This window comes from Prionailurus bengalensis, chromosome A2 (genome assembly GCF_016509475.1).
Source record: "Prionailurus bengalensis isolate Pbe53 chromosome A2, Fcat_Pben_1.1_paternal_pri, whole genome shotgun sequence".
Taxonomy (NCBI): Eukaryota; Metazoa; Chordata; class Mammalia; order Carnivora; family Felidae; genus Prionailurus; species Prionailurus bengalensis.
Window position 1 is genome coordinate 3,414,982 of NC_057348.1, and position 27,664 is coordinate 3,442,645.

The 27,664-nt window shown below is 60.2% G+C and overlaps 3 protein-coding genes across 6 annotated transcripts; 1 reads left to right on the top strand and 2 right to left on the bottom strand.

Moving 5' to 3' along the window:
• Window positions 1–33: 33 nt before the first annotated feature.
• Window positions 34–16,879, top strand: TNFAIP8L1 (TNF alpha induced protein 8 like 1). Of its 2 annotated transcripts, none has more exons than XM_043586252.1 (2): window positions 34–163; window positions 11,640–16,879. In XM_043586252.1, exon 2 carries the CDS (start codon window positions 11,645–11,647, stop codon window positions 12,203–12,205), a length of 561 nt encoding a protein of 186 aa, XP_043442187.1. In that variant the 5' UTR covers window positions 34–163; window positions 11,640–11,644; the 3' UTR covers window positions 12,206–16,879. The 2 variants fall into 2 exon arrangements, with proteins under 2 accessions (XP_043442187.1, XP_043442188.1); XM_043586253.1 differs by lacking the exon at window positions 34–163 and adding an exon at window positions 10,306–10,409 and having other exon boundaries at window positions 11,640–13,477.
• MYDGF (myeloid derived growth factor) lies at window positions 15,420–27,664 on the bottom strand. Of its 2 annotated transcripts, XM_043586249.1 has the most exons (6): window positions 27,395–27,664; window positions 26,036–26,086; window positions 20,176–20,237; window positions 18,657–18,738; window positions 17,355–17,427; window positions 15,420–15,912 (listed from the first exon to the last, which is right to left on the bottom strand). In XM_043586249.1, the coding sequence occupies exons 1-6, from the start codon at window positions 27,566–27,568 to the stop codon at window positions 15,833–15,835; spliced, it is 522 nt and encodes a 173-aa protein (XP_043442184.1). In that variant the 5' UTR covers window positions 27,569–27,664; the 3' UTR covers window positions 15,420–15,832. The 2 variants fall into 2 exon arrangements, with proteins under 2 accessions (XP_043442184.1, XP_043442185.1); XM_043586250.1 differs by lacking the exon at window positions 15,420–15,912 and having other exon boundaries at window positions 17,389–17,869; window positions 27,395–27,659.
• On the bottom strand, window positions 21,059–24,915 carry LOC122486734. Of its 2 annotated transcripts, none has more exons than XM_043586248.1 (2): window positions 23,408–24,915; window positions 21,059–23,194 (listed from the first exon to the last, which is right to left on the bottom strand). In XM_043586248.1, the coding sequence occupies exons 1-2, from the start codon at window positions 24,016–24,018 to the stop codon at window positions 22,531–22,533; spliced, it is 1,275 nt and encodes a 424-aa protein (XP_043442183.1). In that variant the 5' UTR covers window positions 24,019–24,915; the 3' UTR covers window positions 21,059–22,530. The 2 variants fall into 2 exon arrangements, with proteins under 2 accessions (XP_043442183.1, XP_043442182.1); XM_043586247.1 differs by having other exon boundaries at window positions 21,059–23,187; window positions 23,401–24,915.

Genomic DNA, 27,664 nt, shown 5'->3' on the forward strand with positions numbered 1-27,664 from the left:
CGGGGCGGGGCGATGGGGGCGGGGCCGAGCTTCCCGCCCCGCCCCGCCCGTCCAGTCCCTTCTCAGTCCTCCCGCGCGAGTCCCGCGGCCGCCGCAACGGCCCCTCCGGAGCGGCCTTACGGAGCCTCGACGGTCGGACCGACGGACAGGACCCGGAGAGTAGGTGAGCGAGCGATGCCGCGGCGCTCCGCACCTCGGGGGCCGTCTGGACGCCCTGTCTGTGTCGCCCCCATGCCCCTGCTCCTCCTGTCTGTATTCCTGCCTCGGTTTCTTCCTTTTCCTTCGGTGTCCCTGTCACTCTGACTGTGTGGGGTAGGGGGAGGCAGACTGGGTGAACTGCCCTCCCTACCGTGGGGCTGTGCTCTGAGTCCAGCGTCCCCTCACCCGCATGGGGACTCTGATGGACTCTGCCCCTTCCACAGTGCAGGGTGCCAGGCGCTACGGCCAGATTCCAGAGTCGGGAGGGCATTCCAGTGGTGGACAGCCTGGCCACAGGTGTGACGATGGGCATGCGTGTGGCTTCTGACTGGTCCAGGCAGCTGGAAGAGTCATGGCCAGGCCCACCCAGACTGGCCACCTGGGAGTTCCTCAGTGCCCTGAAGCTTTGGCCTCAGTTTTGTCAGCTGTGAATTGGGACTGTGGCTGCCAAGGTAATTGGCAAGTGACCTGACCCATATCCGCACGCATCACCGCCTCCTCTATCCTGGGGGCGTTCTCCTGGAGGAGGTTCAGTCGCAGCTGTAAACAGGCCTCCGAGGTTGCTTCCTGAGCATACCTGAGCCCAGCTTGGGGAGCTGAATGCCCGGGAGGGGGGGCACAGTGGGGTGAGGGCAGTTCAGCCTAGTGGTCGTAGGGTCTGGACCTTGGAATCAGAGGGATAAGTTCTCGATCTGCCACTCACCTTGGTATCAGAAACCAGTGATTGGGTTCTCTGAGCCTCAGTTTCCTGTCTGTAAAGTGGGACGGACCACAGTTCCCTGGGGGAGAGGGCTGCTTCCAGGATTAAATGCAGGAATGTGTCTCCTCCTGGCCCTCCCTCTCTCCCCTTCACTCATTCGCTCTGCTCCAGCCTTACCAACCTCCACCTTCCTCCAACACTCCAGACGGGGCCCTGCCCCGGGGTCTCTGCCCGGGCTGTTCCTTCACGGCTATGCCGGGTCCACGGGCACCAATTTTAACGTTTTTTATTTATTTTTGGGACAGAGAGAGACAGAGCATGAACGGGCGAGGGGCAGAGAGAGAGGGAGACACAGAATCGGAAACAGGCTCCAGGCTCCGAGCCATCAGCCCAGAGCCCGACGCGGGGCTCGAACTCGCGGACCGCGAGATCGTGACCTGGCTGAAGTCGGACGTTTAACCGACTGCGCCACCCAGGCGCCCCTCACGGGCACCAATTTTAAAACATAACAAGTTGCCTAGATGGGCTGGGCCAGGGGACTGCCAGGCAAGGGCTGGGCAGCTGGGAGGAGCCTAGAGGGGCCGGCCCAGGGACGCTGTACCTATGGAAACCGGAACAAAGCCCCAGCCACACAAACACCTGGGCTGTGCTTTTCCCACTCGACAGGCCTGGTGGTCTGGGATGCTGGTGGTGGGTGAGTGCCCAGACCCCTGGGGTGGGGGGGGAGTGCTCGCGGGGGGGGGGGGGCGGCTTGAACCCTGCTCTGATGAAGGCGGGAGGTCCTTAAGCCAATAGATGAGTCAGACAGGTGCAGATTGGAGGCCCCGTGACGTCCCCTCTGGCTGTGTGGCCTTGGGCAGGTCAGACGCCCCTCTGAACCTGTTTCCTCATCTGAGGCCTGGGGAGGAGGGGGGGCCTTTCGTTGCTTGGTGATCCCATGTGGTGGGGTTTCAGAGGCTTCAGTGCCCCTGTCTGTCCCATGAGGCCAGGAGGGGGTACAGCTCCAGCTGCGGTGGCGGAAAGGTCCCCGCCCAGAGGCAGATGCTGAATAATGACTGGAGGTTGTCCGGGTGCAGCCCCAGGGGTTAGAGACTTAGAGGTGGGGTCCTAGAGATGGACAGGCCAGGACCAGGTACCGGGGCACCTCCCCTGGGCCCCCCACCACGAGATAACTCCCTGGGATCCCCCGCCTGAGCTTTCCTGGGAGCTCCTCTGGCTGAGCCCTTGGGATCTCCTAAGGCCCCATTCTCCAGGCCTCGATTTCCACTGCTATCCAGTGGGGTAGTGGAATGTGGGGAACATTTACCTGGGGGCGCCCCCCTCCAGAGGGGCTCGTGCTATACTGCTATGGGACCTTGGGCTGCCTCTGTCTCTCTCTGTGGGCCTTAGTTTCCCTGGCTGGACAGTGAGGACCTCGTGTGAGCTCTTGGACTTTATCCCTCCCTGGTGCTGGGAGGTCATTTATTCATTCGACAGGTTCTGAACACCTGCTGGGAGCCACAGCCTGGTGCAGGGCGCCGAGGACCCAGCACCGACCAAGGCCGAGCCGGTGCCCTCCCTCGCTTGGCTCTCAGATCGGACTTGGGGGATATGGGTGTTCATCCATCCAGAAATATCCTCATGCTGATGGGGAGTTGTGAGAGCAGGATCCTGGGGGGGGGGGGGCCCTGGGCCCAGGGGCCCAGCTCAGGCTGTGAAGAGGGGAGGTGGGGCTGCATCCACATTCCTGCCACAGGACCCTGAAACCTCCTCCACTTGCTGCTAAACACCTGCTTGGCCCGAGCCCCAGCCCGGCCTGGCCTTTCCTGCAGAGGGTGGGTTGTGGTCTCCCGACACTCTTGCTTGGCCCCCAAGCTCCGCTTCAGCGGAAATCGGGCTCCCGCTGCCGCCAGCAGGTGGCCAAACCCCGCCCGTCCTTGGGGAGGCCACTCAAAGGCTCTGGAGAACCCGCTTTGAAAACCGTGGGTGCCCCAGGCCCCTCAGACCAGAGATTCCTTTCTTCCTCTTGCCTTACTTAAAACGGGCACAGAGTGTGAGGTCCGAGTGACGGTTGGTCAGAGCCCGACGCACTGGGTGTCCTCGTGATGGCAGCGGGTATCGTGCAGGAACAGGGACGGCGGGGGCATTTGCTGCTGTGGACAGAGGCCTGGGGCCCCCGAGGCCACCGTGGGCCACCGCAGCTGGGGCTCGGAGACGTGGGGTGGAGTGGCGGCCTGGCCCTGCTGAGCTGGCTCATCAATTATTGACACCCTTTGTGTGGGACATAAAGAATTCATGTGGTGGGGACAGGGTGCCCGTGGACCAGGGGCCGGCGGCAGCTGGCTCGTCCCAGCCCACGGGAGTCACTTGCCACCCGGTCAGGAATTTCACGGTCGGGTTGTTAAACACAGCCATTATGAAAAGCGACAGACTGTGACCCTACAGTTCAATACATTATGTTTTAATAATGTTTATTCTAATGGAGGTGTAGAATATTATTTGGCCATAAAAAGGAGCGAGGCGCCCACCCCCGCCGCCCCGCGGACGGGCCCCGAACATACGACGCTCAGGGAGGGAAGCAGACACGAGAGGCCACGCGGGGCGTGAGTCCGCGTGTGTGAAACGTCCAGAACAGGCTCCTCCACGGACAGGAAGGGGTTTCTTCGGGGCCAGGGATGGGGGGGGGTGACTGCCGATGGGGATGGGGCTTCTTTTTAGGGTGATGGAATGTTCTGGAATTCGTGGTGATGGTTCCACAACTCTATGAAGGTATCAAAGCCACTGAGTTTTACACTTTATTTTTTTTTTTTTAAGTTAATTTATTTATTTTGAGAGAGAGAGAGAGAAAACAAGCAGGGGGTGGGGCGGGGAGGCATCTGGGTGGCTCAGCGGTTGAGCGTCCGACTTCGGCTCAGGTCACGATCTCACAGTTCGTGGGTTCAAGCCCCGCGTCGGGCTCTGTGCTGACAGCTCGGAGCCTGGAGCCTGCTTCGGATGCTGTGTCTCCCTCTCTGCCCCTCTCCCGCTGGCTCTCTCTCTCTCTCTCTCTCTCTCAAAAATAAATTTAAAAAAAAATGAAAAAGAAAACAACCAGGGGAGAGACAGAGAATCCCAAGCAGGCTCCACACTGTCATTGCAGAGCCCGACGTGGGGCTCGATCCCACGAACTGTGAGGTCGCCACCTGAGCCGAAATCAAGAGGTGGTAGTTTCCCCTACTGAAAACCACCCAGGTGCCCCTCAGTTGTACGCTTTAAGAGGGCAAAGTTTGGGGCCCCTGGCTGGTTCAGTCCGCAGAGCGCCTGACTCTTGATCTTGGGGTCGTGAGTCTGAGCCCCACGTTGGGCGTAGAGATTACTAAAAAAAATAAATAAACCTCAAAAACTAAAGGGCGGATTTTATGGTAGGTGAATCGTATGTGGATAAAACTTACAAAAAGCAAAGTCATAAATAGTCATAAATCGTAACTTTCTAATTATTCTCCCGTCTCCTACTATAATCTGCGCTCTTGAAGCCACGCTTATCTGCCGTATGTGTTTGGGGGAAACGGTGAGCCCCCACGTTCGCCCACGTCGCGGCGGAAGCTTGAAATTGGCCACGGTGGGGAAATTTACACCACGGAAATTGGCAACCACCACGGAAATTGGCAACCACCACAGATCGGGGTGGGATTTATTGTTCTGTTGGTCGTCTAGACCCGGGGTTGGCCAACTTTTTCCACGAAGGGCCCAGTAGTATTTTCGGCTTCTTACGCCGTTCGGGCGCGTCCCATGTATTCGCGGCTGCCGTTAGAGCGTGAAGACAGCCATAGGGAGCAGGGGAGCCCGTGGCTGCGGCCGTGTGCCAATAAAACTTTATTGATACAAACAGGCGGTGGTTTGCCTCGGTTTGCCACCTCCCGGTCTGACTCAAGAAAGCGGCGCCGAACAAACTGTCGATGAGGAAAATTAAACTTAAGAAAGTGTCACATCTGCGGCTGTGTCCTTGTGGGTAGCCCCAAAGCCCCGAGGAGGCAGTCTCCTCCCCCTGTTGGAAAGCGACCGTCGGATTCGGCCCGGAACTTGCTCTCCCTGCTGATGGATGCGCGGAGTCCGCGTTCTCCTGTTTCACGCTCGTCTGGCTCGTTCGTGTGCAGGCACACGTCAGAGGCCACCCGTGCCGGCCCCGCACGTGTTTGCCAAGCACGCCCCTGGTTTCGCTACCGAAACCAGTTTGGCAAAACCCATCGGGAGCATTTGGTGAGACTCGATGGGCTCCGCAGAGCCGGTATAGTTTACTGTGTTTGCAAATCGTGGGACGCACGTCCTTCATGTGGGGAGAAACATACGGGGGCACGTTTGTTTCTTCTGGAAAGCTGGTAACGGGTACGAAGTTTTCAGCGCGCGGCGAATGGGATGTCGCCTTCGTGGGGCACCTGTGGGGCAGTGAGGACGCTGGAAAGTTGGATCTCCTGCCCTGGGGCATCCCTGTCCCCCGCCCCCCACCTCCACACCCCTGTCGTCCCCCCCCGCCCAGGGTGTCGAACCAGAAACGTGTGGGGGCTGAGGGGCCCCCCGCAGTGGGACTGTGCCCTGGGCATGTGTGGGTGGGTCGTAGCGAGCCCAGGTTGGACGGGGGAGACCAGGGGTGAATGGTTTGCCGCGTCAGGGAGAGCCTCTCGGAGCGGGGGGTTCTCGAAGCTGAGAAGGCCCCCTACCCCCAACCTCAGAGGCGCCGCACACGCAGGGGCGGCGAGGGCATGGGCGAGGCGGGAACCGACTGAGCCCCGGGGAGACTGGTGGACGGGGTCGTGGCCCGAGCGAGGGGGAGGTTGGCCCGGTTCCTGAGTTTGGGAACCGAGGGGATCAGACAGAACAGGGGCCACTGCGGGGGACGGGTGTGTGCCCTGCACCTGCCCAGGGAGGCTCAGGTACAGTCCTGCCTCCGACCTTTGCGTCTGCAGGTTCAAGGTCAGCGTCGGTGGCCAGTGTGCAGGGCGTTTGGAGTGTCCATACTGGGGACGAGGGCAAAGCTTGGAGTCCAAAAGACAAAGTGGGGTTGGCAGAGGAGGACTGGGCTCTAGAGTGCTGGGGCAGGGCAAGAGGCAACAGAGCCAAGGACTCTGTACCTGGACACCCATTTCATAGATAGGAAAGCTGCCCCCAAGGGCATGGGGCCTGTGTGGAGTCCCAGTAGGGAGGGGTCGGGGCTGTGGGAGGACCTGGACGGTGGCCTTCACTCTCCTCGCTGCTCCTCTAACACACCAGGCACAGTCCTGCCCCAGGGCCTTTGCACTAGCTATGTCCTCTGCCTGGCTCACCTTCCCCCAGACCTTGTCCTTCCAGGTCCCAGTTCCAGCAGCTCCACCTCTAGAGAGGCTTTCCTGACTACCCTGGCCAAGGTCACCTGCTGTCCCTGGCTGTCACCACCCCCTTGGCCCCTCTCTCTCTCTGAAATTACCCTGTTTGTTTTGTGTTCACTGGGTTCTGGTGTCTCTGCCTTCCGGCAAAGGAGATGCCTCTTGGGGGCCTTTTTGGAGATTTGGAGGGCTTTCTTTTTGCTTGTGATGATAACAGGATGTTCTGGCACTGGGGGGGGGGAGGGTGGACAGGGACCAGAGACACGAGGCAGCCAGCCACGTGCCTGGAGCAGCCCCCGGGCCCCCACTTCCTAACGTTCTGCCAAAAACCTAAACCACTGAGTGGGGTTTTGCACACTTTTATTTTATTTTTTAACTTAGAAACATTTTTTTAAGTTTATTTATTTATTTTGAGAGAGAGAGAGAGAGAGAGAGAGAGGGAGAGAGAACGACTGGGGGAGGGGCAGAGAGAAGGAGAGAGAGAATCCCAAGCAGGTGCCACTGTGCCATCGTGCAGCCTGACTTGGAGCTCGATGTCACAAACCCGTGAGATCGGGACCTGGGCCGAAACCAAGAGTTGGATGCTTAACCGACTGAGCCAGCCAGGCGCCTGGTGGGGGCGCTCTCTGATGGGAATTTGTAGCTACAAGGTCACCGCGAAGCGCCCTATGCCAACCTGTCCTCAAGTGTGGGGGCCTGACCTTGCCAGGAGGGAATCCTTTCCGATCAGCCACGTATCCGCGGGTGCCCGCCGTGTGCCTGGCAAGGTGGAAGTGATTTACAGATCTCAACTCGAGCCACCCTTTTATTGTGCCACAATGTGGGCCAAATCCTGATAAATTTATTTAACATTTAAAAAATGAGGCCTAAAATGTATACAGGAAGGGGCACAGAGGTGTAAAATATATACACTTTATATATATATATATATATATATATATATATATAGGAAGTGTTTGGCTTGAGGAGATGTAATCCTCATATAAAATTCACTGCTTTAAAGTGTTCAACTTCCAGAATATTCCCTCTCCCCAAAATGAAGCCCCATCCGCATCAGCCATCACCCCCTCCCCAGCCCCTGGCAACCACGAGCCCCCTTCCCATCCCTGGACAAGCCCGTTCTGGGCGTTTCACACCCGCGGACTCACAGCCTGTGTGGCCTCTCGTGTCGGGTCCCCTCCCTGAGCGGCGTGTGTTCGGGTCCGTCCGCGGGCGCCTCGCTCCTGCTCGCGGCTGAGTGACGTTCCAGGGCAATATTCCAGCACGCTGCGGACACGCCCTGTTTGTCCCTTCACCCACTGGCGGCCACTTGGGTTGACGCCACTCCTTGGCCACGTGAACCGCGCTGCCGTGCGCGTGCGCGGTCTGCATGGCTCTCCGTTCCCACGTCTTCTGGGCAGATGCCTGGGAGCGGAATTGCTGGGTCCTGGGGGTAAGTCTATGGGTGTTTGAGGAGCTGCCGGAAAACCGGTTTACACAGCAGCTGCCCCGTTTCCCACTCCCACCAGCCGTGTCCGAGGGCCGTGGTGTCTCCGCACCCTTGCTGACGCTTGCCGTTGTCCGTTGCTGCGACGGCCGCCATCCTGGCGGGGAGGTGGGGGGTGGGGGGTGGGTGAAGTCATCGTGATTTCCCGACTGGCCAATGATGCTGAGCATCTTTTCAGCTGCTGGCTGGCCATTTATGGATCATTCTTTGGAGAAAGGTTACAGGTGTGTGTGTGTGTGTGTGTGTGTGTGTGTGTGTGTGTGTGTGATCGAGATCTAATTCACGTAACCATAGAACTTACCCTTTCAAAGTGTGCAGCTTGCCGGGTTGCAGCATAATCACAGAGTCGCACAACCACAGAAGCCTGATGGCTTTTTACACTTGTACAAACATTTTGTACAGAACATGGGATGTTCCACACCCCTTCCCTGATCCGTCTGCCTCAGGCTGCCTGCCACCTTTATCGCAATGTTTCATAGACTTATTTATGTCAAAAAGATTTTATTTTTAAGTAATCTCTACACCCAAGGTGGGGCTCGAACTCACGACCCCAAGATCAAGAGTCGCACGCTCTCCCGACTGAGCCAGCTGGGTGCCCCCTCCCAAAGTATTTTGTGAGTGACAAGGTGGCTTGACTCTAGAAGGCTGGAACCCCCCGGAAGGCAGGGATGGGAGCTCTTTTGGTCATTCCAGTAAACCCAGTGCCTGGGACACAGTTGGTGCTCCATAAATGCTCATACAGTGACCGAGTGAATGGTCCAGCCATGCCCTTGATCCTTTAGCAGGCTTTTTCAGCTTTGAGGACAGTGGGGTGCCCTGGCATTTGGTGATCAGGGACTGTGGACACTTGACCGTCTGGTCCCCGAGCCCCTCGGCAGTCCCTGGGAACGCCCCGCCCCAGAAGGGCTGATGTGGCCGTCTGGCCGCCTCCTGGCTTGCCCGTCCTCAGACCTGGGTGAGTGCACAGGAAGGAAGGAAGGCCAGGGTCTATTTTAGTCTGTGGCCCGCTCCCCCGGGACAGTAGTCATCTCCCTGTCTGGCTGCGTGGATGGGGGGTTCCTGGCAGAACAATGGGTCGGGGATGGGGGGTCACGCAGCTGGGCTGGCCCAGGTGTCAGCGGGTCTGGGGACCGGCCGGAGGGGTTAGGAGTGTGGAGGCCGAGAGGGAGGCTCCCTTTTCCTTCTGGGCTTAGGAGGGAGGTCCTGCTGAGGGCCCAGCTCCCCTCCCGGCACATCCCACCTCAGGACTTGGCAGATTGGAGAGCCAAGGCCCAGAGACGGATGGAATCCTCCCGAGGGTCACACAGCGACTGAGATAGGCTGAAAGACCAGGGCTCCAGGGCACTTAGGGTCAGGTACCTTGACTTCATCCCTGGACCCAGGGAAAGGCCTTTTCCTCTCCGAGCCTCAGTTTGTTCATCTGTAAGCTGGGGAGACTGGACTCGGGACCTTGGGGTTTCTTCTCGTTTGCGTTCACGGACATCCTTTCCCCCATGCATTCAACGAACGCTTGCGGGGTGCCCGCTGTGTACCAGGCCCCGGGCTGACTGCTGGAGGCACGGTGTGGACAAGGGAGACCCAGTCCCTGCCTGCACCGTCAGGCCAGGGAGATGAGCAATGAAACCAAAGCGTGCGAGGCCAAAATGGAGCACGCCAGGGCGCCACGGGAGCCGCCAGGCACCTGGCCCAGCCTGGGACATCCAGGAAGCCTTCCAGGAGGAGGTGACTGTGACACTGAGATTTGGATGAGCAGTTTACAGGATGAGTAATAGGGAGAGGAGGGGCCCCGGTAGAGGGAACAGGACAGAACATTCTAGAGAAACGGGTGGGAGGCATCGGGGAGGCACGGGCACCCCTTGTGCCAAGCTGCTCTTTTTCCAGAGAATCCGACAGAGAAGTAGGTGTGTGCATTCAGGGAGCTTGAATGGCGGAATTCTAGGCCGTGGCATCCAGCTTCTGGCCCAAGGGAAGCTCGCAGCCTGGGGGGGGGGGGGGGGCATTGGATTGGCCACAACCTTCTGCCCTAGGACAGAGTTGGTTCTATCTTCCTCATTTTACAGATGGGGAAACTGAGGCACGGGGCGGTTATGTTGCTTGGCTAAGCGGTCAGGCCCCGGGGGGCTAGATCTGTGGCTGACACAGCTCCCGGCGCCCAAGAAACTGGGGTGATTTGCAGGCGTCAAGCGGGGAAGGCGGAGAAAGTTAGGCACGCAGAGGCAGGCGGTCAAGGGTATTGCTGTGTGGCCCTGGGGCAGTGGCTCAGGCTCTCTGAGCCTGTGTCATTTCTTCAGCAAACTGGCAGCCAGCCTAATACCTGGCGGATATGAGGAAACAGTCACACGCTGCCGGCTCAGGGCCTGCCCTGTGGTGCTGAGTCAGCAGCACCCCTGCTCTGGCCCAGGCCCGTGTAGCCCCGGGGTCTGGTGACTGGTGTGGGGGGCAGGGAAGGCTGTCCAGTCCTCGCCGTGGCCACCCTGACCTCTGAGGGCAGCGCAGGCGGAGGGGACTTCTCCCGGGGTGTGAGCTCGCACAAAGATGGTCTTTGTGGGGGCTCTGGGCTGAGTGGGCACCCACGGGGCATTCCTGGTCCGGCTGGCCTGGGGCTGGGGTGGGGGTGGCTTCGACCAGGGCCTGGGGCGATGGGTGAGGGCTGGAGGCGGCTCTCAGGCTCGCCTCATTCATTTTTCTGGAGTCTCCAAGGACACAGCAGGTAAGGAATCAGGCCCCTTCTCTCCCCCGTGGGCTGGGGTGACACAGGACGGTTGGGGAGTGAAGCCCGGGGCAGGGGCGGAGCAGTGATGGGGGACGGAGGACCACTGTGTGGCCCAGAGGCCGTGCCTCACCGTGGGTTTGTTCGGGGATGGCTTCCTAGAGGAGACAGTATCGAAGCGGAGCTGAGGGATGAAACTTCGAGAAGAGGCCGGGGCTCAGGGGCCAGGGCTTTGGGGGATGAATAGGAGTTTACCGGCAAAGATGCCGGGATCTGAATGGGGTGTGGGGCTTGGTCCTGGGACCCACATCCTCAGAAGAAAACGGTCCATGCCAAGATGTGCAGCTTAGGAAGATTCTGGCACTATAGGAAGGAGGCGGCTGGAGGGAGGCTCCAGAGCTTGAGGAATCCAGTAGTCTGACACGGAGACAGGTCCCTGTTCACCGAGGGCTGGACTGCCACGCCCCTTGCCACTGTCCCAGCCCAGGAAGGGTGGGAGCTGTCACAGGTCAGTGTTTCCATATCACAGGCGGCGTCGTTGGAACAATGTTTCTAGAAACCTCACTCGTGACCCCCCCCAGGCCCCACAGCCCAGGATGCTGCCCACGCCGGAGGCGGGCCTCGGGCCGTCTGCTGTAAAGGCACAGGGCCAGTAAGGCTGCGGGATTGGGAACAACTGGGCTCCGCCACTCTGAACAGCTGGGGCCTGGGACCCCGTCTCACTGCACTGCAGGATGGGGGCGGGGAATGCCCGGCGGGACTTCAGGGGCTTGGAATCCACCTGTCCTAACGCACGGTGAGGTCCTCCTCAACCCCGCGGCAAGGCTGGTGCCGGGCCCGCAAGCGGCGGCCTTCAGAACATCCTGCCCAGATGTCACCCTCCTTCCTTTTATTTTTATTTTTATTTTTTATTTTTTAGAGAGTGGGGAAAGGGTGTGAGAGAGAGAGAGGATCTTTCTCCGCTCGGCACGGAGCCTCGGGTGGGGCTCGATCCCCCGACCCGGAGACCATGACCTGAGCCCAAACGAATCGCGTGGCTCCCGGTCGCGGCCGACGTGCCCCCGCCCTGCCCCCAGTCGTGTGCCTCGCAGCGGGCTCATGGGTTGGGCAGGCTCGGGCCCATTTCACAGACTGGGATGACGCGGTAGCACCCCAAAGGGGCCCTCCGGGAAGGTCCCCGGAATTGACGGGCCGCGGGGACTGACGGCCCTCTGCCTCTCCCCCTGGCAGGGCGGATGGACACGTTCAGCACCAAGAGCCTGGCCCTGCAGGCGCAGAAGAAGCTGCTGGGCAAGATGGCGTCCAAGGCCACGGTGGCCGTGTTCATCGATGACGCGAGCGGCGAGGTGCTGGACGAGCTGTACCGCGCCACCAAGGAGTTCACCCGCAGCCGCAAGGAGGCCCAGAGGATGGTCAAGAACCTGGTCAAGGTGGCCGTGAAGCTGGGCGTCCTGCTCCGCGGCGGCCAGCTGGGCGGCGAGGAGCTGGCGCTGCTGCAGCGCTTCCGCCAGGGGGCGCGCCGCCTCGCCATGACGGCCGTGAGCTTCCACCAGGTGGACTTCACCTTCGACCGGCGCGTGCTGGCCGCCGGCCTGCACGAGTGCCGGGACCTGCTGCACCAGGCCGTGGGCGCGCACCTGACCGCCAAGTCCCACGGCCGCATCAACCACGTCTTTGGCCACTTGGCCGACTGCGACTTCCTGGCCGCGCTCTACGGCCCCACCGAGCCCTACCGCTCACACCTGCGCCGGATCTGCGAGGGCCTCACCCGGATGCTGGACGAGGACAGCATATGACCTCCGGCCCGGGGTTTCCTGAGGGGGGAGGGGGGTGGGGGTCGTTCTAGAACCTCTTTTCTCCCGCCCGATTCTGGCCAAATCCCCGGGACGGGCGCCCGTCCCCCCCCCCGAGAGGATGCTGATCCGTTGGAGGCAGCGGTTTTAAGGACTCTCCTCCCGCACCGTCTCAACAGGAGAAGAGCTCAGCCTGCGGGGGCGCGGCCTCCCCACGCACCCCGAGGCTGCTGCCCACCCAGGCCTGCCTGACCTGACCCCCAGCACCCCTACACTCCCTCGATGCTTCTGAAGGCTGGCACCTGCCACCTCGTCATGTTAACGATGTTGCCTGTTCCTTCCGACAGGGTCGTGGTGAACGGGAAGAAAGGGAGTGTTGTGGGGGTGAGCTGCAGCTCCCCAAATTCTTTGGTTGAAGTTCTAGCCCCCAGAACCTCTGAATGCACCCTTGTTTGGAAATAGGGTCCTCGCCGATGGAATCAGTTGAGGTCACGCTGGAGTGGGGGTGGGCCCCTGGTGCAGCATGACTGGCGTCCTCGTAGGGGGACATTCAGACAGAGAAGGCCGTGTGAAGGTGGGGGCAGACTCTGGATGGCTGTGTCTACCAGCCAGGACTGCCAGCAGCCTCCAGAAGCTGGGAGAGCCGCCTGAACGGCCTTCGGAAGGAACCAGCCCAAGGGACACCTTGACTGCAGACTCCAGCCTCCGCCTCCAGGGCTAGGAGGGCACAGATTCCCGCTCTTGCCCTGGGGGTCGAGCGCAGGGAGCCAGGAGAGCGCTGGGGTGGGGGCTGCGGGCGAGGATGCCTCCATTTGGTTGGGATCGCTGCCCTGACTCCCACGCGGGAGGGGACGGAGTGTGCCCCTTGCTTGGGGCTCAAGGGTCTTTCCCAAGACCTCCGAGAGCAAAGCGCGGCCAATTTTGGCTTTGGCGACACCCCCGGAAGACGCGCCACTCTCACCTCGGGGCACAGATGGGCACGTGGGGTGTGGGAGTGAATCTGTGACTTCTGTGTGTCGGAAGGGGACACGCGTTTTAACAGGCCGCAGAACGCTCTACAGGCCAGTCCCCTGACGCGCCGGGAAGGTGACTCTGGGCGCCCGCGGGGACGGGGACAATGACGTCCCCTGACCGTTTTTTGCAGAGCCAGGTCTGTTGGGCGAAGCCTTCACACGGGAGGCCTGCAGGCCTTTTTAGGCCAGAAGATGGGTTTGGTTGACTCCGTCCGTCGTTCGAGACGTTTGGCATTAGTTAAAAACAAGGAAGTTACACGTACCAATCTAGGTTTGGAGTTTTCTCGAAAACTTGGCCTGAGCCTGCACTGCCTGCTGGTGAGGCTGCATGGATGGGCGCGGCCCCCCTGGCCTGCCACAGTCCCCACCTGGCCCTTTCGCCCACCCCACCCCCCACCCCGGCCTGCTGCAACAGCCCACAAGCCATTACGGCCCCCGATGCAGGGTGGCCTTTCTGTGGTTTTTCCCTGAAAAACCCCAAGGTCTCGTGCCCAAGAGCCACTGCTCCCACCTCTGCCCCAGCCCTCGAAGGCAAACCTGTCCTCCCATCTTCCGTCGGGAGACCGTTCGCATTCAGGAAGGGACGCGCATTCTGAGTACCCGAGAAGCCCCCCATGAGCGCCTTTGTCCTCGGCTTTGCACGCGGACTCCATCAACCAACGTGCATAACGCTTTGTACTTGTGCCCTGCTGGGCTGTCCAGCCTGCCTGGACTCTTTCCATAAATCTGAGATTTAATTTAGAAAAACCAAAGAGCACGACACGGCTCTCCAAATAAAAGCACACATCTTCGGTCGGCATTATGTGCAACTGGCGACTGAATCGCTGGGGCTGACAGCTTTCTCCTGTCCTCCCGGGGCTCGGGGCTTTTGCCTTTCAAGTCGAGCTTGCGTGTAACGTCACCCGCCCGTGGGCCTCGCCGACGGGTTCCCTTTCCGCTCCAGCGGGCGCCGGGACAGACCAGCGGGCATGCACAGCTCGTCCTGTATGGCTCGGTCGGGTTCGGCCCCTCATCACGACCACAGCCCCCGGGGCCAGCGTGGCGTCCTTGGCGGGTTTGCCCGAAAGCTACAAGGGGATGCCCCCACGTGGCTGGGCGGGGGGAGAGGAGGCGCCAGTTTGTGTCCAGATGTCCTGCCGCGTCCCGGGGCTCTGCATCCTTGAGGACGCCCAGGGATTCAGACGTGCTCAGTGGTTCCGGGCCGACCGTGGAAGCATCTGTCCCTCCTGCCGGGGTCCAGCCCACGTGACCCTCAGCGGCCCCGGGGGCCGCGTCCCTTCTGCCAGTTTCCGGCTGCCTTGTTTCTGCAGGAGGCCTCGGACAGCCATCCACCTCCGGGGGCCTGTTGAGAATCACTTGGTTTTTCAGTCCATCGAGCCTCACAGCCAGGAGTGGCAGAGGCTCGCGGCCCTCACCGGAGTCGCTGTGACACCCACAGGTCCCTGTGCTTACCAGACCTCAAAGTCCATCCATTCTTGGGTCAAGTGGGCCCCCCGAAGTCCCCCTTTGTTATTTGTTCTGGAAACAGCCGTCGTTCACACGCCCACACCGAGCTCTGAAATTGCTCCTGACACGGGTGCCCGCCGCGGGTGTAGACGGGGTCACGGTCCTACCCCACCTCCTGTAGGTGCGCGCTCTTGGGCGGGAGCCCCAACACCCGCCTCTTCTCTGGCAACTGGGGTCACCGCAGCGCCCCGTTTCTCAGGTCGGCACGAGGGAGGCCAGCCCACGAGGTGCGTCTCATTAGCAAGGATCCGATTCACAGCCCGGCGGACCAAAGCCCAGAGTTTCGCGGTTTCTCTTCCCCTCGTGTGCTCATGAGAGGACACTGTGAGACGGCAGGCTGACGGGCAAGCTGGGGGGTCACAGTCCCAGGCCCACTGCTGGGAGGACCAAGGCCCTTCTGAGTGGCTGGGACACTTGGGGGTTTCATTTATGTTTGCCTGTGGGTGTTTGTCCCCGCTGGTGTTTTAAGTCGCCATGCCGCCATCCAAGAGATTAGCTGAGCCAACCACCCTGGAGCGCTCGGCCCCCGTGGGCCCGGCGCTTCTGCGGGCAACGCGGAGAGTGCAGGTGCCCGGGGCCGACGCAGGTCTCCAGCAAGGCAGGGGCGTGCCGGCGCCCGGGCCCTGCCCCGTCCCTGGGCCCCCAGCCCCGAGCGCCCAGACAGGCAGCCCCTACTGCCCGTCGCCAAGTCTGGGTGGTAGCTCTTCAATCGTCTTATTTATTTAAATACGAAAGAACACTTCATTTCCTCCCAGGTAGTCTGGAAGAAGGTCCCCCGGGAAACTGCAAGAAAGCGGCAGGCTTGGAGGCAGGGCGGCAGGATCGCTCTTCCAGGGAGTGACCTGGAGCCTGGCCGGATCCACAGGGAGGCGCGCACTGGTTTCGGAAAGGCCGGGAGTCCCCCTGGGAGTCCCCCACCGAGTGCCTCAGTCAGTGCCTCTTTCGGTAAGAGAGACGGGCAGTGGGTCCCAGACCCGTGCTCCATGCTCAGAGGACGTCGACCGACAGTCGCCCCCCCACTCCCCCAGAAGACCAGTGACGCGCCAGCTCTCCCAGGGCCCAGCTCCCTCGGCGGGGATGGGGAAGAGCCACCCTTGCCGGGGGCTCCCGGTCACAGCTCACTGCGGGATGCCTTGGCCACAATCACCAGCTTGGACAGCTCGGCCTTGAACGCCCCGGGCCGGTGGGACACTGCAAGACAAGAAGCACTGGGGTGAGACGCTCCGGGCCCCGGGCCAGGCCCGGGCGCCGTCCCCACAGTGGACCCGACACGGAAAGGCCCCCAGGCCTGAAGTCTACTGGGTGAGGGACACAGGGGAGGGGAGGCTGTCCTGAGGGCAGCAGAAACCCCCGGAAAGCTCAGCGTGGCAAGAGCCGAGGTCATCCTGCGAGAATGGATGGCGGCCGAGCTGCATCACCTCCCGTTTGCACTGGCAACCCCACCTCCTTTGCCCTTGACCGCTACAGTCCCCCACCTCCAAGGACCTGCAGGTAGGACAGGGCTCCTTCCAGACCCAAGGCCCCTCACGCCCCAACCCCCCACTCACTGCACCCCCCTCCTCCATCCCTAGGCCCGGTGACTCCCACAATCACAGGGGTCCTTCGCCTTATCTTTGCTGTCCCTCAGGACCCTCGGGGCTCCCCGCCACGTGGCCCCACTCCCGTGTCCATCGTCCTAACCGCTCGCCCTCCCCGGAGCCCCGGCTGTGGAGCTTCCCACCCCTCCTCCTGCCCAGCACCCGCCCCGCAGAGCCCAACACGGCTCAGGACACCAGGGGCTCCCCGACCTCAGAGGTGACCCCGCCTCCCCACGACACACGGGGCCGGCAGCAACCTCGATGCCTCGCGGACACCTTCCGTGTGAAAAGCACAGGAACTCTTCCTCGTCACAGAGCCCGGACGGCCAGGCTGTGTGGGTGTCACAGGACCCCTTGCTGTGGAGCGACCCCGAGCGTCCCCAAGGGCCACAGGGCTCCGAGCAGCAGACTCTCGTGCCCTCCGTTCTCTAGCAGGGACTGGCCAAGCGTGGCCTGCGCCATGAGCTCAGGGCGGCTTCTACGTTTTAAACAACTTTAACGAGAACCGACAGGAAAATGGTATTTTAGGGATAGGCAGTTCACGCTTCCGTGTTCGTACAATAAAGTTTTATTAGAACGCAGCCACGCCTACTCAGTGACCTGTGGCGCCTGACGGATCGCCTTTGCCCTCTCAGAGGCTGTATGTCTGCCCCACGAAGCCGAAAATAACTACTAGTGTTCGGGCAACAGTCCGCAGACGCTGGGCTATAAGCTGGGGCGCTGAGGGGTAGCCTCCCCTCTCTGCAATGGGGCGCCCTGCACCCCCATCTTCTCTGCCTGTGTACCTGGGGCCTATCTGCACCAAACATCCCTTGTTTGTTTTTTCTTATTTAAGTGTTTTTTAAAAACTTATTTATTCTGAGAGAAAGAGGGAGCAGGTGGGGGAGAGGCAAAGAGAGAGAGAATCCCCAGCAGACCCCTCGCTGTCCACGCAGAGCTCCCCACGGGGCTCACACCCACAAAGCGGGACACCATGCCCTGGGCCGGAACCGAGAGCCGCTCGCTTAACCGACTGCGCCCCCCCCCAGGGCCCCCCAACAATCCATCCTTTCATACCTGCTGTTTTGGTCACTTCAAATTCCTCGTTTTTCAGGGGGACGTCGCTTTCTCTTTCAAACGCAGCTTTGGACTGAAAAAGAACCCGTGGAAGCTTTTCTAATCAGGAAAGAACACGCTCCGGTCTGCTTCCCAGAGCAGCACAGGCTAAAGCCACCTGCTTTCACCAAAGGGGCGCCTGGCGCTTTTCTAAGCACGAAAGGAAATCCAGAGGAGCCGGCGGTTAATCCACTTAAGAGATTGTCAACCGGCTTAAAACGTCACGCCTTTGCTGCAAATCCTCGGAGGAAGGTTACTTCCTTCGGTTTTTTTCCTTCGGTTAACGTACGGAAAGGACACAAACACCGCAGCCTCTCGACTGTAATTTTGAAACGCCAGACTTGTGTCTCCAGTCAGCTAAACGAGAGTTTTAAAGGAAGACAGGACCCCAGAGAGCAATTCGATCAGTTCTGCAATCAGGCCCTGGAGAGTGGGAAGGCATTTTGTCGGGGTGAGCAAAGTCCATCAGGAGCCGACTTTAAGAAAAGGAGATTATCCTCAATGACCCCGGGCGGGCCTTCAGAGCAGGACCGAGGTCCCTGCAGAAGTCCCTACAGTGCCAGCCGCCTCCCCCGCCCCCCTCGAGCCGGCCTGGCCCGCAGGCTTTGCAAGGGCCTTGCCGGTTCCTGGCAACAGACCTCTTCATGCCTGTCCCTCCTGGTTCCCCTTCCTGGACCAATAAAGTGGTTTTCCAACTGTTTCTGACCCCAATGCAGAAGGGGGGACCAGGGGAGCGGCTCCGCAGTGTGGCCGGCCCCTGGTGGGGGCAGCGGGGCTCAGGAGCGTGGCAGAAGGGGCTGCCCGGGCCACGGACGACAGGTCACGGGAGCCGAGGCACGTGGGGCCCTCCCCCACCCCTGTGAGCACACCGCCTGTGCTGCTGCCCTTGCCGTCCCTGCCCGTGTCCCCAGGGCTGAGCATCCGGGACTTTGAGAGTGGGACCCTCCCCTCTGGCTTCCTGTTGGCCTGGGCAGCAGCGGGGCACTGGCCAGAGACTGGCAGGTGGTAGGAGAGGGAGGCCAGGTGTCCTGCCCCGCCCACCGGGTCTCTGGGGGTCTCCGGGCCCAGTGCCGTCTCCCTGACACGTCCGGGTCCGGAGTCTGCGAGGCGTCCCGTGTCCTCCCGGGTTACAGAATCTCCCCCTGGGGGCTTGAGGTCTGTCTCACTTCACCCGCCTCCCCACCCCTGCCGGCGGTCTGAAAGGAGCAGTCTGCGATGGCACGAACCACGGCAGCCACCCCCGCACGCGCGGCCTGTACTCACGTAGGCCATGCCGTACTCGATCTCTGCGCCCCGCACCTCCGCCTTGAACTGCGTGAAGTACAGGTAGGACTTGCCCTGGGGCCTGCGAAAGAGGGGCAGGCAAGAGGGTCAGCCTTTCCTCTTTGCTAGAACATTCATCCGGCTCATTTACTGACAGGTCTGTTTCTCCTGTCTGGGCCCCAGCTGTTCTAGGATGGGAAGCCTTATGTTCATTCACTGAATGCTTGGTCATCGAAGGCCAAAGGCATTTCCAGGCATTGTGCTGGGGACCAAGAAATGGCAACATCCCCGGTGGTGAGAAATACAGGAGTTAACTAGGCAGGGGAGGGAGCCAGCTGCCCTGGGCGGAGGGCAAAGGTCCCGGGGAGGGTGCAAATGGGGGCAGGCGAAGGACCACAAGGTCAGCACGGCCAGAGCAGCGAGGGGCTGAGAGGGGCCGGCAGCGCGTGCCGTGTGAAGAGCCCCCCTGGGGGTGCACCAGGAGGGCAGGTGGGGGGGGCTCCAGGGGGCCTCCCAGATTCTCTAAGCCCTGGTGGCTGCCAGGGCCTGATCGGTCAGTGTCCGGAACCGGGAGGCCAGCCCAGGTAGGCATGACCTCTTGCCGAACGGGTGGCCCTGTGGCCAGCAGGTCCTTGGGCACCTAGAGGGCTGGTGCTCACACGCCCTGGTGCCGGGCGGTGATCTGCAGACAGACGGACGCCCCGGGGACGCTTCTGAGGCCAGGGGGCTGCGGACAGGGTCTCCTCTCGGCGGGACCTGACTAGGACGCTGGGCTCCTGGCCCCTGGGGCCTCTGCCTGTTGCCAACAGGGGCCAGTGCAGAGCGTGGGGGAGGAGATCCCCCGACGCTGCTGGCAGGCACCTGCTGTCTGTAAAGCACCGGGCAGGGGACTGTGAGGTGGCGCCTATGAGCGAATTAAAACACCCCGTGTCTTTTTATGGCTGTTGCTGCCACAACCCAAGTATCTCCTGTCTGTGGATCTGTCCCCCCGTGCTCACCCCAGCCCCCTGAGGGGGGCATCCCGGCCCGGACTTCCATGTCTCCCCCAAAGGGCCTGCACTGTCCCAGACCCACAACCAGTGCTTCAGGAGTCGGTTCCAGGCCACAGGGCCCAGGGGAGCAGGGACATGATGCGACACAGCCCCAGCGCCCTACCCCCCCACTGGGCTGAGCACCCCCGTTCCTGTCCCTTCTTGGGCTGTGGCTCGCTCGTGGCGCTCCGGGACTGCAAAGCCTGGGCGGGGGACTGAGGGTGACAATGGCGGGGAGCCCCACCCCTCCCCCGGGGCTGCTTTCCTCCTCCCCCCTCCCCTCTTGGCCTCAGTGTTAACGCGCTTGCCTGGGGCGCCCTCCCCACCCCACCCCCGCACAGTGGCAAACCCCCTCTCCCATCTGTACCTGTGTGACGTCTGCCCCCTGCCTGTGCGCCCTCTGGGGTGTAGGACCCTGTCTTCCCAGCACCCCAGGCGAGCACCCACAGCAGACTCAGCGAGGCGCCACCCCGGGACCCCTGACTTACCTCCAGATGGTGCAGGTAAAGTGCTGGTGGTCTTTGCTGGTCCCCAGACTCATCTGCCACTTCTGGGGAGAGAAAGACACAGGTCGGTCCCGGGCCCGCGGCCTCACTGCTCACGGCACACTCTGTGGGTTTCAGGTTCAGCTCTGGTTCTGCAAAGTGAGCGAACCTTCCCTGGGCCAGCCGGCCGGAGCCTGGCTCAGGGGCGGTGAGGCCATGACGGTGGGGACGTGCCCTCACACGTTCGTCCAAACCCACAGGAGCGGGACCAAGCATGAACCCCCGTGTCCGCTACGGGCCGGGACTCACAATGACGCGGCAGGGCGGGTTCGGCGACTCTAACAGATGTCCCCTCTGGTGGTGGCCATCATTGACGGGGGAGGCCGTGCACGGGGGGCCTGGGGGGGGGGGTGGGTATCAAAATCTGTGCCTCTGCCCACTTTGGCTGTGAATCTCAAACTTCCCTGAAAAATAAAGCCTATCAAGGAAAATAAACAGTAAAAGGCAACACAGTATATTCATGCTCGTTGAATGATCATAACGTCCTCAGCGCAAACGCCAAGACTGTGATACTCATGGTGACACGGAGGACGTGGGTGGGGCCTGGACAATGGAAGGCACCAGAAAGCTTTTTTATGTGTTTTTCTTTTTCAATGACGTGGAGGTGTTAGCTTTCTAGAAATCCAATTAAAGGGGCGCCTGGGTGGCTCAGTCGGTTAAGCGTCCGACTTCGGCTCAGGTCTCGATCTCGAGGTTCGTGAGTTCGAGCCCCGCTGTCAGCACAGAGCCTGCCGCCTCCTTCGGATTCTGTGTCTCCCTCTCTCTCTGACCCTCTTCTGTCTCTGTCTCTCAAAAATAAATAAACGCTAAAAAAAATTTTTTTTTAAATCAAAAACGTTGTGATTCCCAAATACACCGCTAACAGTTTCTTCTAGCTTTCACGGCCTCTGAAAACCCGGCGAATGGAAACAGACAACCACGGCCGGTTCTGGGCTGCCTGCGGCATCTGTGTATTTTGCTAGTAAAATGCGAGTGTGCAGTCCCCTCCCGGGACTAATAATATACACCGAGTACTGGCAGTCCTGATTTAACGTTAGAGCGTCTTCATTAAGGAGAGCAAGGCTGTGTTTAGGTTAATTATAATGGGAGTAAATGGTCATCTAGATGCCGCTTGCCTGCAGCATGGAGGTGGGGACCTATTATTCTGGTGGGACGGCTGCAAGCCATACCCGCAGACTCAGATTCTTTTTCCTCCCTGTTTAAAATTAGCACCTGTCCAGGGGCGCCCGGGTGGCTCGGTCGGTCGGTTGCGCGCCTGACTCTTGATTTAGGTTCAGGTCCAGATCCCAGGGTCGTGGGATTGAGCCCCGCACTGGGTTCCGCACTGAACATGCAGCCTGCTTAAGACTCTCCCTCTCTCTCTCTTCCTCTCCCACTGTGCCCTGCCCCTGATCATGCCCTCACTCTGTCTAAAATTAATTAAAAACTGAAAAAAAATTTTTAAAGCACCTGTCCATGGCCCCAAGGCCTCTGAGCACCTGGAAATGGTTTTATGCTGTGAGACAGAGGTTTGCCACAGCTCTGAAAAGGTTCTTGAAAATGAGGCAAACATTTAAACATGGTTTGAAAAAATGAACGCCAACCCAGTTTAAAACCAAGAGCTTCTAAGCAGCAGGGTCAACTGTGAGTGACCTTGTGGTTACATGAACTTGACTGTGGTCTCGTGGCTGGCACGGTGGGCAGCTGGTAAGGCTCCGGCTCTGGCATCAGACGCCCGTGAGTGTGTGCTCTGGGACAGCCCGAGCCCCCGGGACCTTGTCTGTGCAGCTAGGGGAACCGGGCACAGAAGTGGCTGGGCGTGACAGAGGACGCCTAAGTGGCAGCTGCTGGCAGTTTTTATTAGGACACACACGACAGATGGGACACGACAGAGCCCACTCCGGTTGTGTGTCCCCCGCCCCATCAAGGTACAGACCAGTTCTGTCTCCCCGAATCCCCCGGCCCCTTCCCTCTGCACTTAACCCCTCCCCGCGAAATCCTGGTAACCGCGGACCTCATCTCCTGTCTCAGAGCTGGGCCTTTACAAAACCGTCCTCCGAGAGGAATCCGGCAGTAGGCAGGTCTCGTGTATGTTTCCACTCAGCACGCGGCCCCGGACGCTCACCCACGCTGCTGCGGGCGACCACAGGTCACTTGTTCAATGGCTTCGTTGGGCAATATTTACGTACCGGACCTTTCACTTTTCTAAAGCAAACAAGTCTGTGTTTTCTAGCACGTTCCCAGGTGTGCATCCCATCACCACGACCTAGTTCCGGAACATTCCGCCTCCCCGGAAAAGAACTCCATCTCCCTCGGCAGTCACCCCTCCCCCGCACACGCGCGCGCACACACACACACACACACACACACACACACACCCCGTCTCCCCAGTCTCTGGCAGCTGGAACTCATTTCTTTGTCGGTGGATGAGCCTGTTCTGGACGTTTCACATAAGTCGAATCCTATACTCTGGGGCCTCTCGTGTCTGGTTCCTTCCCTGGGCGTCGTGTGTTCAGGGTCCCTCACGGGGCAGCGGGTGTGGGCGCCTCCTCGCTGCTGTCCGTGGCCAAGTGATGTTGCCCTGCGTGCGTGGTGGACACACTCTGTGTATCCACTCACCTGCCGACGGACACTCAGGCTGTTTCCCTCGTTGGCCACTGTCAATCCCGCTGCTGTGACGGTCGTGCACGTTACCAGCGGGCAGACCCCTAGCAGTGGAAGTGCCGGGTTACAGGGCAAGTGTACATTTGACTTGGTAAGAAATGGCCACTCTGCATCCCCCACCGGCCACGGCCAAGCGCTCCAGCTGCCGGGCCTCCTGGCCGGCACTGAGAGATTAGGAGTCACCCTGGATCTAATGTCACCCGACAGCACCGGCCTCCCAGGCGACCCCCTGCAGAACCACTGTCGAAGGAGCAAGCACGGGCTGTTCTCCCTCAGACGCCTCGGGTCCGAGCTGCTGGAGAGCGGGGCACTGGGAGCCGGCTAGGAATCGGGGTTTCTTCTCTTCTCTCTGCTGGCGACGCCTCTGCAGAGAGGCCGCGACGGCCCCCCGGACTGCCGTTCCAGCTGCTCCGAGGGCCACCTCTGCTGTGCTGCCCTGTATGTCGCTAGGGAGAACCCACAGAACGTCTCAAACCATCCCTGCACATCCGCTGAGAATCCGGCCAGCCGTTCGCTTGCGAGGGGGGGAGCCCACGGGTCCTGGGCGCCAGCCACGTTCAGCGGCCACCGAGCGCCCCGTCGGGCTCCCACAGCGCCACCCGCCCGGCAGCCGGCTACCTGTGATCTCGGCCACAGTTCCAGACGGGTGCTCCTGGAACGAGCCCGCACCACAGCGCACCTGCTTTTCTTAGGTGGTTTCCTCCAGGATGAGCCCCCTCCTCCAAGATGAACGAAAGGAGCCCCGTGCTGGAATTCCAGTTTGTGACGCAACGGCTGCTCCAAGACAAGGCTCCAGCCTACAGTCACCCCAGCCGGCGCCACTGAACTTGGCTCTCCCTCCCCCAACGCTGTAGCTCTGAGAGCTTCGTCGGTGGCGGGTGTGTGTGTGTGTGTGTGTGCGCGCGCTCTTTTCCAAGTTGCTGGTGTTTCCTGCACAGAGCAGTGGTTAGGGGTGTATATGCCCTGGGGACCTCGGTCACTTCCCAGCTGGGGGACCCCGGGCCTCCGTGTCCTCGTGTGTGAAACCAGGTCGTGGCAGAACAGTATGGCCTCCCGGGGCCATGGAGAGGAAGAAACGAGACGTGTGCACGGCTCGGCACAGCGCACGGCACCCGATAAACGGCCACAGTAGGGCGACACCATGCCACAGACTGTTCTGGAAGGAGAGCAGGCTTTCCCCAAAGTCTGGTTGATTGGGAGCAAAGCACAATCAGGGATACAGGGAGATGCTGTTTACCGATTTTTACAGGGACGATGAATTCTTCCCTTTTTCTTCTAACGATTTTGAGAAAGTCTGTTTGCGCCTCTTCCCGAACCCTTGAAGCTCTCCCTCCTGAATAAACCAGTACCTTATTCTCGGAGTTCTTCGTTGTACTGGTGCGTCCGTTCCTGGCTGTTTTGTAGTCTGTGGCCGCGGGCATTATTTCCCGGGGCTGCCGTGACGAAGTATCACAAACCTCCTCCCTTACAGCCGCTACGCTGTATTCCCTCCCGGTTCTGGAGGCCAGAGGTCCAAACCAAGGTGTCACCGCCAGGCTGCCACGCAAGGCAAACAAAATACCCCAGACAGAGGCTCCCGGGAACAGAGCCGCACCTCACGGGCCTCTTCGCATCCAGACTTTTGTTCACTGTGTGGACTTATAGGGGGAAACCTGCCGTCGTTAGTGAACTGGAGGATGCTCTTTTATGGGTGACGCAAGAACAGTTCAAAGGCTCTAGGGAAGGATCCTTCCTGCCTCTTCTGGTTTCTGGTGGCTCCAGGTGTCCCTTGGCTTGTGGCCGCGTCCCTCCATCTCTGCCTCTGTCTTTACTTGGCCTTTTCCTCTGAGTGTCTTCTCCTCTTCTATCAAATCTCCCCGGAGTATCTCTTGTAAGAGTTATTGTCGTTGGATTCAGGGTCCACTGGGATAACCCAGCACGATCTCCCCGTTGCACAGTCCTTAACTCACGCCTGCAGATATATTTTTTTTCTTCTAAATAAGCTTAGGGGCGCCTGGGTGGCTCAGTCGGTTAAGCGTCCGACTTTGGCTCAGGTCACGATCTCACCGTTCGTGGGTTCGTGCCCCGCGTCGGGCTGGGTGCTGACGGCTCGGAGCCTGGAGCCTGCTTCCGATCCTGTGCCTCCCTCTCCCTCCGCCCCTCCCCTGCTCACATCCTGTCTCTGTCCATCTTTCCAAAGTAAAATACACATTAAAAAACAAACGAAAATAAATACGTAAATAAGGTCAAAGTCACAGGTTCCAGGGATTAGGAAGCGAACGTGGCTTCTGGGGGAGCACCGTTCAACTCACCACCCTTGTGTGACCGCAAGTTTAGCAGCTTCACTGCACTGCCCACTAAGCAGCTCTCGGTCCCCGACACAAGCTGGGTATGGTGGGCCCCACTCAGCGTCTCCCAAGACCGGACACAAGGTGTCAGCGAAAGGCACTCCCATCTGAGGCTTGGACTCCCCTTCGAACTCTTCCCAACGTGCTTGGGGCAGAGCTCAGTTCCTGCGGCTGGAAGACTGAAGCCCGGCCGCCAGCCAGGAGCTGCCCTCCGCTCCCAGAGGCCATCTGCATTCCTTGCCTCGCGCTCCCCCCCACAGCCAGCAAGGGTGAATCACATCCTTCTTATGTTTCGAATCTTATTTCCTCTTCGGCCACCGGCCGCCGGAGAAAACAGCCACCACGAAATGGGGACCTCAGTCGTACGTGGCGAGGAACTGAGTTCTGCCGACAACTCGAAGGAGCCTGGAGATGAGAGCTGGCCGGCTGCCGCCTTGATTTTGGCTTTATGAAGCGCCTGGCCGCGCTGATCACGGCTTCTAACCTTCAGAACCGGGAGACAGTAAATGGGGGTTGTTTTAAGCTGCTAAATTTATCGTGATTTGTCATGCATCACGGAAGGCAAACAAAATACCCCTGACAGAGGCTCCCGGGAACAGAGCCGCACCTCACGGGCCTCTTCGCATCCAGACTTTTGTTCACTGTGTGGAATTATAGGGGGAAACCTGCCATCGTTAGTGAACTGGAGGATGCTCTTTCATGGGTGACGCAAGAACAGTGCCACGAGTGTGAGTTAATGTGGGTGTGACCCACCTCTACTGTTCCCTGGAGAGCATTTCTCCACGACAACGGATACCGCCATACAAAACTACGTGGAATTTGGAACAACTCACCTCGTTGGTCCCTCCTTGAGAAGCGTAGGTGAACGTGCATGTATATTTGTCCTGGAGACAAATTGAAGATGGAAAAAAGTTTGTTAGGAAGTGCTTATGGTGGATGTCCTTCCGAGATCCAAAATCCAGAGGATCTGGCTTTTGGGGCACGTGGGTGGCTCAGTTGAGCGTCCTAGTTTAGCTTGGGTCATGATCTCACAGTTTGTGAGTTCGAGCCCCACGTCGGGCTTGCTCCTGCCAGCGCATAGCCCGTTGTGGATCCCCTGTCCTCCTCTCTCTCTCTCTCTCTCTCTGCCCCTCCCCCCCAACTCATGCTCTCTCAAGTAAATAAACATCTAAAAAACACTAATTACTAACAAACTAATACTAATAAATAAAATTAAAAAAATAAATAACATCCGGCTTTTGAACATCTGCACTAAGGACAGGAGGTAGAGCCCGATTCTGGGCTGATGTGCCTGGAGGCCAGCCCCACAGGGCCTCCCAGTGTCTACAGACCTAGAACTCCCCTGCCTGTCTCCCTGCTAGTGAGCTCCTAAGTCAGGACAAACAGCCCACGAGGCTTCTGGGGGATGGAGAACAGGAAGGGGGAAGTCCCCCACCCTCCAAGCACCCACCCATCTGGGGACTCTGGAAGCAGGGGCACCAGGAGGCCCTTCTCTGCTCTGCTGTGGGCCTCAGACAAGTGAAAACTTTGCTGAGTCTGTTTTCCTCATCTGTGAAACGGTCCTAGCAAATAAAGCACTTGGGGCGACATCTGGCTATGAGGAAGTGGTACATCGCAGCTAGTGACACCTGTAACAGACAGGGAAAATGAAGATGGGAGGGGACGGGCTTCTCCAACGAGCTAGGGGCAGCGCTGGGCTGGCCCCAGCCTTGCTGACTGACGGCTAAGGAGGGCCTAGCCTCCCACCTCGGTGAAAGGGTTGAAGGGCATCCTTCTCCTTGTGCAACGGAGAAGGGGCAACGTCTGTCCACCTCCTCCGCAGTCAGAGCCGCAGTGAGGCTGACCCTCTGCAGGGCCTGGAGGTGAAGACCCCCCCGGCCTCCTCTCCCCCCACTTCTGGGCCGGCTCTGCCCTCCAATGGCCGGGGACTCGCCCGGTCTGGGAGTTAGGGCTGCTTGCGCACGCGAGGCACGCGAGAGGAAACAGGGACCGAGGCTAGTGACCCACCCCCTCCAGGTCGCCAGACCCCAGGAAGTCCCGCTCCGCGTAAATTCAGCCCTATCTCCGAGATGACCGCACCCCCAGAGTCCCTTCCCAAGCCAGGCCCCGCCCCTGACGGTCCAGGCCCCCTTCTCAGGACCCGCCCCCACCGGCGCCACCGCTCAAGCCCCCGGGGCGGCGGCGATACGTACCCCCGGGCCCACGTTCTGGGAGAAAGAGTGCACGACGCCGCCAGGTCGCACGTCGAACGCCACCGTCGTGGGCTCGGACACCGCCTCCCCCGGCCTCAACGCCACAGCCGCCAGGAGCAACGCAGCCCACCAGCTCGCGCCTTCGCCGTTCCTCCTTTTGCTGGGCGCCGCCATGTTGGGATCGGATCCGCAGGGCAGGGTGGCGACGGGACGCGGCAAGGGACACGTGGGGCGACCGCTGGAGGCCACGTCGGCGGCGGCGCGGGCACG

Excerpts from the sequence above, each read along its gene's own strand:
- LOC122486734 (XM_043586248.1), bottom strand. The coding sequence starts at position 24,018 with ATGGTGTCGCCCTACTGTGGCCGTTTATCGGGTGCCGTGCGCTGTGCC. Across the intron at positions 23,195-23,407 it reads GCTGGCGCCCAGGACCCGTG|GGCTCCCAGTGCCCCGCTCT; the intron begins GGCTCCCCCCCT and ends CGATTCCTAGCC.
- TNFAIP8L1 (XM_043586252.1), top strand. The coding sequence starts at position 11,645 with ATGGACACGTTCAGCACCAAGAGCCTGGCCCTGCAGGCGCAGAAGAAG.
- MYDGF (XM_043586249.1), bottom strand. The coding sequence starts at position 27,568 with ATGGCGGCGCCCAGCAAAAGGAGGAACGGCGAAGGCGCGAGCTGGTGG. Across the intron at positions 20,238-26,035 it reads CTCAAGGAGGGACCAACGAG|AAGTGGCAGATGAGTCTGGG; the intron begins GTGAGTTGTTCC and ends TTCTCTCCCCAG. Across the intron at positions 15,913-17,354 it reads TGAAGTGACCAAAACAGCAG|TGTCCCACCGGCCCGGGGCG; the intron begins GTATGAAAGGAT and ends CTTGTCTTGCAG.